The sequence below is a fragment of the Chiloscyllium punctatum genome, chromosome 1 (genome assembly GCF_047496795.1).
Source record: "Chiloscyllium punctatum isolate Juve2018m chromosome 1, sChiPun1.3, whole genome shotgun sequence".
NCBI lineage: Eukaryota > Metazoa > Chordata > Chondrichthyes > Orectolobiformes > Hemiscylliidae > Chiloscyllium > Chiloscyllium punctatum.
The window spans coordinates 146,740,246-146,753,741 of NC_092739.1; the positions used below are offsets into that span (position 1 = coordinate 146,740,246).

The following is a 13,496-nucleotide window of genomic DNA, read 5'->3' on the forward strand; positions in this document are numbered from 1 at the left end:
TTGAGACATATAAGATTATTAAAGGATTGGACACTCTGGAGGCAGGAAACATGTTTCTGCTGATGGGTGAGTGCCAAACCAGAGGACACAGCTTAAAAATACGGGGTAGACCATTTAGGACAGAGATGAGGAGAAACTTTTTCACCCAGAGAGTGGTGGCTGTGTGGAATGCTCTGCCCCAGAGGACAGTGGAGGCCCAGTCTCTGGATTCATTTAAGAAAGAATTGGATAGAGCTCTTAAAGATAGTGGAGTCAAGGGTTATGGAGGTAAGGCAGGAACAGGATACTGATTAAGGATGATCAGCCATGATCATATTGAATAATGGTGCAGGCTCGAAGGGCAGAATGGCCTACTCCTACACCTATTGTCTATTGTCTATTGTGCCCTTCTCAGAGGGAAATGCTGTGAGATCAAACAGTGAAGGGGAGGGCAGGCATCAAATCAAAATAGAGTGGGGGAGGGGAAAATAATACACTCTCCCTGCGAGAGTGAATAATACACCCACCTTTCCCTGAAAATCTCAAAGGTGTTGGTGGACACCGTGTTCTCCTTCTCCAGGGACACCCGGGCTCTGACATTCCTGCAGAAGAGGGGCAGGCAATCAGCCATAATGACCCCCTCCACGGCCCACTGCCTGGATCTATTTATGGCCAATTTGACCAGGCCAGGAGCAGACCCACGAGGAGGTCCTCTGACCTACCCTCCTCGCTCTGCACTGAATGCCCAAAGATCAGGAGCGTGGGACTGAAGTGTAAACAAGAACAAAGAAGAAGGTTTTCAAGGAAATAAAAAAGGGAGAACAGTTGGTTTTTACGAGTCACTGGGTTAGACGTTAGTGCACAAATGTTTTTGATATATAAATGAGAATTATTATTTGAATGATTAGGGGATTGGAATGCACTGCCAGAAGAGGTGGTGGAAGCTGGCACATTGGTGACATTTAAGAGGTTTTTGGATGGTGACATGAGCAGGGAGGGATTAGGGGGATATGGACAGAAGGGCAGAAGGTTTGCTTTTCAGTTGAGTTAGGGTGTGATGATCGGCACAGGCTTGGAGGACCAAAGGGCCTGTTCTTTTGCAGCACGTGTCTTTTGACCTTTTGTTTGTTGTCCTAAAATAGTTTGTAATGAAACCTAATGTCATAGAAAATTGAAAATGTTTGCATTTGTTTACAGCAAAGCCAGTCACTTCCAGGCAGTTCTGAGGCAATTTCCAATCCCCTTTCTGAAGATTGCTTTTGAACCTGCTTTCACTGCCTTTACAGCTAGCTACACCATAACAACTCACCAAACAATAGTCAAACCTTTTCCTCGGTAACTATCAACTTAACGGAAGTGGTACACTCTTGATTTCTCTGATGTTAAGGGCTTTTCTTGTGGAGACTTTCAGATGCAGGGGAATTGAAAAATGTGTTGCTGGAAAAGCGCAGCAGGTCAGGCAGCATCCAAGGAGCAGGAGAATCAACATTTCAGGCATAAGCCCTTCTTCAGGAATCAGGCTCCTTGGATGCTGCCTGACCTGCTGCGCTTTTCCAGCAACACATTTTCAGCTCTGATCTTCAGCATCTGCAGTCCTGACTTTCTCCTAGATGCAGGGGAATTGCCTGTTTACGATCTTCAATTTCTGGACAATTCCCCATGGAGTCTTCTGCACCTATGATTCACTGGGTTTCAGTGTACAATTCCAGTCTGTACAGCACCAATAAAACAAAGAACTTTAGAGATCTGAAGCAAAAAGCAGAAATTTAAGATTATTTGCAAACGAGCCCAAGGCAGTATTGTTTTGCAAGTTGTTATGATGTGGAATGCACTGGCTGAAAGCAGAAAAGGAAGTGGACCAATCCTTCCATCGCTATGACATAGGAGTGGGGAAAAAGGATGAGTGAGTATCCCAAAGTGCCAGCAAAGATACAATGAGCCATAGAGTCACAGAGCCATAGAGACATACAACGTGGAAATAGACCCTCCAGTTCAACTAGTCCATGCTGACCAGGTATCTTAAATAAATCTAGTCCCATTTGCCAGCATTTGACCCATTTCCCTCTAAACCCTTCCTTTTCATATACCCATCCAGATGCCTTTTGAATGTTGTAATTATACAGGCCTCCACCACTTCCTTTGGCAGCTTGTTTGGTACATGCACCACAATCTGCTAGAACACAGAATGCGAAATTAATCTGATGCCCGTCTAACCAACACCATTCCATTATTATCCATATGTTTGTTGAATGCCCATTTAAACGCCCTTTACGTTGGTGAGACTACTACTGTTGCAGGCAGGCTGTTCCATGCCCCAACTACTCTCTGAGTGAAGAAACTACCCTGATATCTGTCCTAAATCTATCATCCCTCAATTTACAGCTATGCCCCCTCACGTTAGCTTTCACCATCCAAAGAAAAAGGCTGTCACTGTGCGCCCTATCTAACTTTCTGGTTATCTTATATGTCTTGATTAAATCACCTCTCAACCTTCTTCTCTCCAATGAAAACAGCCTCAGTTCCCTCAGCCTTTCCTTATAAGACCTTCCTTCCATACCAGGCAACATCATAGTAAATCTCCTCTGAACTCTTTCTAAAGTGTCCACATCTTTCCGATAATGCGGTGACCAGAACTGCATGCAATACTCCAGGTGTGGCCTTACCAGTGTCTTGTACAGCTGAAACATGACCTCATGGCTCCGAAACTCAATCCCTCTACCAATAAACACCAATGCACCATATGCCTTCTTAACAACCATATCAACCTGGGTAGCAACTTTCAGAGGTTTATGCACCTGGACACTAAGATCTCTCTCTTTATCTACACTGTCAAGAATTTTACCTTTAAGCCAGTACTCTGCATTCCTGTTACTTCTTCTGAAGTGAACAACCTCACACTTTTCCACATTAAACTCCATTTGCCACTTCTCAACTCAGCTCTGCATCTTATCTATGTCCCTCTGTAACCCACGACATCCTTCGGCACCATCCAAAACTCTGCCTACCTTAGTGTCATCTGCAAACTTACTAACCCATCCTTCAACACCCACCTCTAGATCATTTATAAAAATGACAAACAGCAGAGGGCCGAAAACAGATCCTTGCAGCACCCCGCTGCTAACTGAGCTCCAGGATGAACATTTCCCATCAATTACCACCCTCTGTCTTTTTTCAGCTGGCCAATTTCTGATCCAAACCACTAAATCACCTTCAATCTCAAAACTCCGTATTTTGTGCAATAGCCTACCATGTGGAACCTCATTACACACCTTACTGAAATCCATATACACCACATCAACTGCTTTACCTTCATCCATCTGTTTTGTCACCTTCTTGAAGACAGGGAATAGGGATAAAACCAGGAATTACAGGCCAGTTAGTCTTACTTTGGTGGTAGACAAAGTAATGGAAAGGGTATACTGAGGGATAGACACTGCTTGATTAGGGACAGCCAGCACGGATTTGTGAGGGGTAGGTCTTGCCTTACAAGTCTTATTGAATTCTTTGAGGAGGTGACCAAGCATGTGGATGAGGGTAGAGCAGTGGATGTAGTGTACATAGATTTTAGTAAGGCATTTGATAAGGTTCCCCATGGTAGGCTTATGCGGAAAGTCAGGAGGCATGGGATAGTGGGAAATTTGGCCAGTTGGGTAGAGAACTGGCTAACTGGTTGAAGTCAGAGTGGTGGTAGATGGTAAATATTCAGCCTGGAGCCCAGCTATAAGTGTGGTTCTGCAGGGATCAGTTCTGGGTCCTCTGCTGTTTGTAATGTTTATTAATGACTTGGAAGAGGGAGTCGAAGGGTGGGTCAGTAAATTTGCAGACGATATGAAGATTGGTGGAGTTGTGGATAGTGAGGAGGGCTGTTGTCAGCTGCAAAGGAACATAGATATGATGCAGAGCTGGGCTGAGGAGTGGCAGATGGAGTTCAACCCTGTCAAGTGTGAGGTTGTCCGTTTTGGAAGGACAAATAAGAATGCGGAATACAGGGTTAATGGTAGGGTTCTTAGTAAGGTGGAGGAACATAGGGATCTTGGGGTCTATGTTCATAGCTCTTTGAAAGTTGCTACTCAGGTGGATAGAGCTTGTAAGAAGGCCTATGGTGTATTAGCATTGATTAGCAGAGGGATTGAATTCAAGAGTCGTGAGGTGATGTTGCAGCTATACAGGACCTTGGTAAGGCCACATTTGGAGTACTGTGTGCAGTTCTGGTCGCCTCACTTTAGGAAAGATGTGGAAGCTTTGGAGAGGGTGCAGAGGAGATTTACCATGATGTTGCCTGGAATGGAGAATAGGTCGTACGAGGATAGGTTAAGAATGCTAGGCCTTTTCTCATTGGAACGGCGAAGGATGAGGGGTGACTTGATAGAGGTTTATAAGATGATCAGGGCAATAGGTAGAGTAGACAGTCAGAGACTTTTTCCCCAGGTACAACAGAGTGTTACAAGGGGACATAAATTTTAGGTGAAGGGTGGAATGTATAGGGGGAATGTCAGGGGTAGATTCTTTACCCAGAGAGTGGTGGGGACATGTAATATGCTGCCTGTGGGAGTGGCAGAGTCAGAATCATTGGTGACCTTTAAGCGGCAATTGGATAGGTACATGGATAGGTGCTTAAGCTGGGACAAATGTTTGGCACAACATCGTGGGCCGAAGGGCCTGTTCTGTGCTGTATTGTTCTATGTTCTAACTCAATAAGGTTCATGAAACATGACCTACCCTTCACAAAACCATATTGACTCTCCTTAATCAAATTATTCATTTCCAGGTAATTATAAATCCTATCTCTTCTAATCTTTTCCAACACTTTACCCATAATCAAAATAAATCTCACTGCCCTATAATTACCAGGATTGTCCCGACTCCCCTCCTTAAACAAGGGAACAACATTTGCTATCCTCCAGTCTTCTGGCACTGCTCCTGTTGACAATGATGACATAAAGATTGAAGCCAAAGGCTTTGCAATCTCCTCACTGGCTTCCCAGAGAAGCTGACGATAAATCCCATCCGCCCCCGGGGTCTTATCTATTTTCAGATCTTCCAAAATTGCTAAAACCTGCTCTTTGTCAACCTCAATACCATCTAATCTAGTCGCCTGTATCTCCGTATTCTCACTAACATTGTCCTTTTCCAATGTGAATACTGACAAAAAGTATTCATTAAGCGCTTCCCCTATGTCCTCAGATTCCACATACAACTTTACACTATTATCTTTGATTGGCCCTAATCTTACTCTAGTCATTCTTTTATTCCTGATATCCCATATAGAAGGCCTTAGGATTTTCCTTGATCCTATCCACCAAAAACTTCTCATGTCCCCTCCTGGCTCTTCTTAGCCCTCTCTTCAGATCTTTTCTGGCTAATGAAAATCTCCCAAGGCCCCTAACTGTGGCTTCATGCCACATCCTCACATAAGCCTTCCTCTTCCTCTTGACAAGAGCTTCAACTTCTTTAGTAAACCATGGCTCCCTCTCTCAACAACTACCTCCCTAGCTGGTCCTTGAATGAGCTCCACATTTCAAGTGTGTCCATCCCCAACAGTTTCCTTCCCCATGGTATGTATCCTGAATCTTGCCTAAATCACATCATAATTGCCTTTCCCCCAGTTATACCTCTTTCCATGCGGTATGTACCTATCCCTGCCCGTTGCTATTGTAAACAGAGTGGGCGGCATGGTGGCACAGTGGTTAGCACTGCTGCCTCACAGCGCCAGAGACCCGGGTTCAATTCCTGCCTCAGACGACTGATTGTGTGGAGTTTGCACATTCTCCCAATGTCTGCGTGGGTTTCCTCCGGGTGCTCCAGTTTCCTCCCACAGTTCAAAAATGTGCAGCGTAGGTGAATTGGCCATGCTAAATTGCCTGTAGTGTTAGGGGTAAATGTAGGGGAATGGGTCTGGGTGGGTTGCGCTTCGGCAGGTCGGTGTGGACTTGTTGGGCCGAAGGACCTGTTTCCACACTGTAAGTGATCTAAAAAGAATCGAATTATAGTGACTATCACCAAAGTGCTCACCTACCTCCAAATCAAACATGTGGCCAGGTTAATTCCCCATTGCCAAATCCAATATGGCATCGCCCCTTGTTGGCCTGTCTATATACTGTGTCAGAAAACCCTCCTGCAGACACTGAACAAAAACTGACCCATGTAAATTGTAGTATTCCCAGTCAATGTTGGGGAAGTTAAAGTCTCCCATAACAACTACCCTGTTACTCTTGCTCCTATTGAGAATTGTCTTTGCTAACCTTTCCTCTACATCCTGTAACAATTCAGAGGCCTATAGAAAACTCCCAACAGGGTGACCTCTCTTTTCCTGTTTCTAACCTCAGCCCAAACTAACCTCAGTGGATGAGTCCTCAAATGTTATCTCAGTTGCTGTAGTACTACCCTTGAGTAACAATGCCACACCCCCACCTCTTTTACCATCTTCTCTGTTTTGCTGAAACATCTAAATCCCGGAATCTGTAACAACCATTCCTGCCCCTCCTCTAGCCATGTCTCTGAAATGGCCACAACATTGAAATCCAAGGTACCAACCCATGCTGCAAGTTCACCCACCTTATTCCTGATGCTCCTAGCATTGAAGTGCACACATTTCAAACCGACATTCTCTCGCGACCTTGTAAACCTATTCCTGATGTCACTACCTTCAACCTCCTGTACACTGAAACTACAATTCAGGTTCCCGTCCTTCTGCTGCATTAGTCTAAACCCCCCGAGAGAGCATTAGCAAATTTCAACCCCAGGATATTGGTACCCCTCTGGTTCAGGTGAAGATGATCCTGTTGTAAAGGTCCCATCTTCCCCAGAAAGAGCTCCAATTATTCAAGAATCCAAAACCCTCCCTCCTGCGCCATCCCTGCAGCCACGATTTCAGCTCTGCTCTCTCGCTGTTCCTTGTTTCACTGGCACATGGCACGGGCAACAACCAGTGATAACAACTCTGTTTGTTCTAGGTCTAAGATTCTACCCCAGCTTCCTGAATTACTGCCTTAGATCCCCGCCTTTCTTCCTATTTATGTTGGTGATGCCTATGTGGACCACAATGTGTGGCTGCTCCCCTTCCCCCTCTCCCTCAAGGATTTGGAAAACACGATCAGACATCACGAACCCAGGCACCTGGGAGGCAACACACCAATCGTGAGTCTCTCTTGTTCCCACAGAACCTCCTATATGCTCCCCTAACTATGGAGTCCCCACTGACTAAAGCTCTGCTTCTCTTCCCCCTTCCTCTCTGAGCAACAGGGACAGACTCTGCCAGAGACCTGTGCCCCATTGCTTACCCCTGGTAAGTCGCTCCCCATCAACAGTATCCAAAATGATATAATTGTTGTTGAGGGAAACCACCATAGGAGATCCCTGCACTGCCTGCCAGTTCCCTTTCCTAGCCCTGATGGTAATCCATCTACCGTCCTCATGTGGCTGTGGAGTAACTACCTTCCTATAACTCCTCTCAATAACCCCCTACACCCCCTGAATGATCCGAAGTTCATCCAGCTATAGCTCCAGTTCCCTAACACAGTTCTCAAGGAGCTGGAGTTGGGTGCACTTCCCACAAATGAAGTCAGCAGGGACAATAGAGGTGACCCTTACTTCCCACATACTGCAGGAGGAACATTCACCTGCCCTCACCTCCATTCCCGCTATCCTAAATTCCCAAATAAACAGCCGGGAAAAAAAAGAAACATGAAAACAAATACTTATCACCTTACCAACTGACGCACAGAACTTTTTTATGGTTTGAGGAGGAGGATGGGTGGGAGACACTACCCATGTAGTGTTTCTGGGAAAGCAATTGCCCAAATTTGTGACCTTGTGATCTCTCTTACTGCATCCAGGAACTGAAGAGAAACTGGAAGTAAAAGAAATTTAAAACCATATTCTGTACTAAGATATTTGTTAATTTCACGATACTATCAGGTAGGCGGCCATGATGAAGGGGTAGATAAAGGGTGGCACTGGAAAAGGCACAGCGCGTCAGGCAGCATCTGAGGAGCAGGAGAGTTGACATTTCGCGCATAACTGTTCTTCAGCTGGCCATTATGAAGGAGTAATGATACGAGTTGGAGAAGGAATGATGCGTGAGACTTTCAAGGGAACTTGAAGATGATGGTGTTCCTGTATGTTTGCTGTGCTCAGTGTGTGGAAGAAGCCTTGGTGACTTGCTGCAGTGCATTCTGAAGATGCTGATCCATTGCGAGCACTCTGGGTGTCTATTGGAGTCACCCCATACTGGGGGCAGAGGTGGAGCAGCACACCCAGCTTTCAGGCAGACCAAAGTCATACAAAGGCTGGGCTGGAATTTGATGAGAATTCTCATACATCTCCAGTTGGATCCTCACTCAGAAGCATTGGGGAGGTGTAGAAACAGACATTTTTGCCTTTTCTGGAATTCACGACCAAGTTATGACAGGCCCCCGAAGGATGATGCACCCTATTCTACCATTGCATTGCCTAGCCAGCATTGTCACCAGTTTGCCTGTATGTGCTTCTGTTTTACCTGACATAACTGAGCAAGGTAAAAACAATGACTGCAGATGCTGAAAACCAAATACTGGATTAGTGGTGCTGGAAGAGCACAGCAGTTCAGGCAGCATCCAACGAGCAGCGAAATCAACGTTTCGGGCAAAAGCCCTTCATCAGGAAACGGGAATGTCAGTCATTGAGGGTATCCATTGTCTCTGTAACATGTTTTACCGGCTGGAGGTTCCTTCACGCTGAAAGTTGTGTATCTTTGGAATTCTCTACCTGAGAAGGCTTTGGATGCTTAGCCATTGCATATATTTAAAACTAAAATTGACAGATCTTTGAGCATTGGGTGAATTGAGGGATGTGGAGATGAGGGGAGAATTCAGGGAGAAGATGAGCCACCATGTTCTTATTGAATGCAGGGTAGGCTCAAAGGGCTATCCTGCTGCTCCTGCTCAGAACTTACTTTTATTTTTAAGGTTATTGCTTGACTATGAATGATGTTGACCAATATTTTTACTATTTTCTTTCCCAGTTTCCATAGAAGAAGAGCTTGGGCGGTATGCAAAGTTGTGAAATATCTTCAGACAGTGCAGATGATCCTCTCAGTAGTGGCTCCCAGAGAAAGCGACAACCTCGAATAGTAGTTATCGGTGCTGGGCTTGCTGGCCTCTCTGCTACAAAAAAACTCCTAGCGAATGGATTCACAGATATTGTCATTCTAGAAGCATCTGAGCGAATTGGAGGCAGAGTGCAAAGTGTTAAACTCGGTAAGCCTTCTCTCCTACTGTTTGAAAATTTTCAAAAGAACCACCTCATGTTATGGGGTGAATGGAAGGATTCTACTGTGCAGTGTTTCACAACACCATCATTGAGTTAACACAGTGAAACTTCCCAAGGCTCATCGGGGTGGCACAGTGGCTCAGTGGTTAGCACTGCTGCCTCACAGTGCCAGGGTCCCAGGTTCAATTCTAGCCTTGGGTGACTGTGCACATTCTCCCCCGTGTCTGCGTGGGTTTCCTCTGGGTGCTCCGGTTTCCTCCCACAGTCCCATTGGCCATGCTAAATTGTCCATAGTGATAGATGCATTAGTAGGGACTAAGGAATGGGTCTGGGTGGGTTATTCTTCGGAGGGCCTGTTTCCGTGCTGTAGGGAATCTAATCTAATCTAGTCACCACAGGGGTGTTATCAGCAAAGTCTGACACAAGACTTCACCGGCAGACATTAAAACAGTCAAAAACGTCGATTGTAAGGAGCATATTAAAAGAGTGAGGTGAGATAAACAGGTGTAGAGGTTTAGGGAGTAAATTTCAGATCCAGATCTTGGAGTCCAGGCAGTTGGAATGCGCAAGATACCAGAACTGAATGATCCGAGAGATCTCCGAGGGTTGTGGGGCTAGACAAAATGACAGAGTGGGGAGGACTAAGACTATGGAGGACTTTGAACACAAGGATTCTGAGTGGAAGCCAATGTCAGTCAATGAGCACATGGGACTTTGTATGATTTAGGGGAAAGATGCTCCATGATTTGGATAGCCTGGCTGTAACAATATCCACATGAATTTCAGTGAATTTTGTGATGACCCACGAGACTGAGGTGGGAGGTTGAATGATGGGATTCTGATTCTTCAACCCTATTGATGCCCACATCCTCCTCCGTTCTTGTTTAGGTCAGTCTTCTGAGATTTTGAAAGCTTTCACTGCTGACTGACCTACAACTTACAGGTTTCTAAATTTAAGGTAGAATCTTGGGAGGTTCTGAAGATTCATCAACAACTAGTCACTCTGAGTTTGTTGGGATACCACTTTCTGAGAACTGGTGGTGGTATATGGTTGAGGATGGGAAGCTATACTGTTGAAGTTGGTCAAGTGCTTGCATGATGGTACTCAGTGATGCTCTCCTGTACACCCACGAGATTTGTAAGTGCATTTCTGCCCATGCTGATGTGCAAAACTCAACTTCTGAATCCCAAACTAGCAGGGATGAGCAAGAAATGCCAATGGTGACCATCTATAAAGAATGTATAAAGTAAAATGCTTTATAACACCCTGGTCACTATTGATATGTGGAGGAATATTGTGGCCATTTTTTGAAAACTGTAATTGGAGGAAGCTGTTCAGACAATCCAGTCTGTTTCATTGTTTTATTTGCTTATAGCATGAACTTAATTTTTTTTTATTTGTAATCTTATTCACTCATGAGACATGGGTGTCACTGCCTATTTATTGCCTGTCCCTAGTTGCCCTTGAGAAGTTGATGGTGAGCTGCTTCTTAAACAGCTGCAGTCCACCTGCTGTAGGTTGACCCACAATGCCCTTAGAGAGGGAGTTCCAGGATTTTGACCCAGTGACAGTGAAAGAACAGCGATATATTTCCAAGTCAAGATGAGGAAAGGCTTGGAGGAGAAATTGAAGGAGGTAGTGTTCCCATGTATCTGCTGCCCTTGCCCCTTCTAGATGGAAGTGGTTATGGGTTTGGAAGATGCTGTCTCAGGATGTTCGGTGAATTTAGAATCAGGGCATTCGGCCCAAAAAGTCCACACCGACTCACCCTAGAGCAGCTCACCCAGATTCATGCCATCCCTGTAATCTTGCATTTACTGTGGCTAATCCATCTAACCTACACACTATGGGCAATCTACCTAACTTCTACATCTTTGGACTATGGGAGCACCCAGAGGAAACCCACGCAGACACGGCGAGAATGTGCAAAGTCCACACAGATAGTCACCCGAGGCTGGAATTGAATCTGGGTCTCTGGTGCTTTGAGGTAGTCCATGCCAGGCCCATTCATTGCCATTTTAACAATTGTCTTAACTGTAGAGCCCAAAAGACCAGTGGTGTTACTGGAACGAATGGTGCTGAGATCGAACAGCAATATGGAAAATTGAATTCTCTGAGGGGCGGCTCAGTGGTTAGCACTGCTGCCTCACAGCACCAGGGACCCGAGTTTGATTCCAGCATCAGGCGACTGTTTGTGTGGAGTTTGTGCATTCTCCCCATGTCTGCATGGGTTTCCTTCGGGTGTGCTGGTTTCCTCCCACACACTAAAGAAGTGCAGGTTAGGTGAATTCACCACATTAAATTACCCATTCTGTTCAGGGATATGTGGGTTAGATGCATTAGTTTGGGGAACAGGTCGGGATGGGTTACTCTTTGGATGGTTGGTGTGGACTTGTTGGGCCAAATGGCCTGTTTTCAGACAGTAGGGATTCTATTTCCCACAGTTCCTGTGAGCTTTCCATGAAAAGTAAGCAACTTGTGAAATTATCATTTTTTTGTTCCCTTGAAACTGTACATCCCTATGACTCTATGACTTAGCCCATATCCCTCTTAAACCCTTCCTATTCATATACCCATCCAGATGCCCATTTTATTTTCTCCTAAATACAGGAATCACAAATATAACATAGTGATAAAATAAAATGGAATTCAGGAGAAACCGTTTTACCCAGAGAGTGGTTTAAAAATGAAATATTACAACTGCACTTCTCCATGTAGTAGCAGTAAATGAAATTTGGTTAAATACAGGAAGGAGAATGCAGGAAGCTGAGTACAGGAAGGAGAAAATGGAGTCCAAGACTCTGCTGATAGTTCCAGGTAAGGTCGAGTGGGCGGAGATGCTGAGAATGAGGCTCCTGGCACAACGTTCCCACTCTGCCTGTCCCTACCCCTCTACTTGTGTGAAGCATAAACATCAGCATAGCTGAGTTGGGCCAAATGGCTGACTTTTCTGTTGTGAAATTTGAGTCAGATCTCAGTTGACTCTACACCCACTTAGTGCACTCCTGATGCTGACAAACATTACTTCGAAGCATCGCACCAGTTTAACTGGAATTCCAAATTTATAATCTCAATGCAGACTCCTCTTATAAATCACTTCCTCTCTGAGGTAGTTATTGTAGTTAAAAATGTCAATCACCTTGAAGCAGGTGGCTCAGGGGTTAGCACTGCTGTCTCACAATGCCAGGGACACCAGGTTCAATTCCACCCTTGTGCAACTGTGCAAACTCCACATGGACATTCTTTCCATATCTGCATGTGTCTCCTCTGGGGTGCTCTGGTTTCCTCTCACACTCCAAAGATGTGTAGGTTAGGCTGATTGGCCATGCTAAATTGCTTGTAGTGTCCAGGGATGTGTAGGCTAGGTGGATTAGCCATGGAAAATGCAGGGTTTCGGGGTGGATCTGGGTGGGATGCTCTTCAGAGGGTCAGTGTGGACTCAATGGGCTGAATGGCCACAATTTTAAAGGAAAGATTGAGATTCCAGCCTTACAATGTAAAGAGGAAGCTCCTGGAAATAATGGATACTTGGCTCATTGCTCAATAGATGTTAGACTCGACCATGTATTTTCTACAGTATTATGTAAATAGGTGTATTGAAGGCCAATCTAAGAGTGGCAATGAATTATTATCTGTGATTGGTCAGCAGACTGGAAATGAAGGACAAAAGGTCATGCCTCATGGAGTATTGTAAGGATCAGTGCTGTGGCCTCATCCATTTACAATCTGTATTGATGACTTAGGTGAAGAGATCAAGAAGTCTACATTGAGTGTAAACTGTTAGGAGGATGCAGAGGTTTCAAAGGGATTATGGACATTTAAGCGAGTGGGCGGAAAAGTGACCAATAAAGTATTAAGCAGGGAAGCGTGAGGAAATTCACTGAGCTGGTAATAATAGACTGCAAAGTCTTTTTTTTAAAAATGACCAGGAAGTTACAAATCTTGAATTAAGCGGGCTAAAAGAGGTCATGAGATATCCTTAGCAAGCAGGGTTAAGGAAAACCCCAAAGCCTTTTATTCATATATAAGGATCAAGAGGGTAACTAGAGAAAGGGTTGGCCCACTCAAGGACAGAGGAGGAAAGATATGCGTGGAGTCAGAGAAAATGGGTGAGATTCTTAATGAGTACTTTGTATCGGTATTCACCGAGCAGAGAAACATGGCAGATGTTGAGGTTAGGGACAGATCTTTGATTACTCTGGGTCAAGTTGGCATAAGAAGGGAGGAAGTGTTGTGTTTTCTTAAAGACATTAAGGTGGAGAAGTCC

At 44.9% G+C, this 13,496-nt stretch overlaps 1 protein-coding gene across 4 annotated transcripts in view; it reads left to right on the plus strand.

The window, feature by feature from the left end:
• The window catches only part of smox (spermine oxidase), a 48,244-nt gene that overhangs the window by 3,219 nt on the left and 31,529 nt on the right, over positions 1-13,496 (plus strand). For all 4 annotated transcript variants that reach the window (XM_072576830.1, XM_072576861.1, XM_072576840.1 and 1 more), the window contains exon 2: positions 8,981-9,215. In XM_072576830.1, coding sequence (XP_072432931.1) covers positions 9,008-9,215 — 208 coding nt within the window. In that variant the 5' untranslated portion in view covers positions 8,981-9,007. The remainder of the gene's footprint in view (positions 1-8,980; positions 9,216-13,496) is intronic.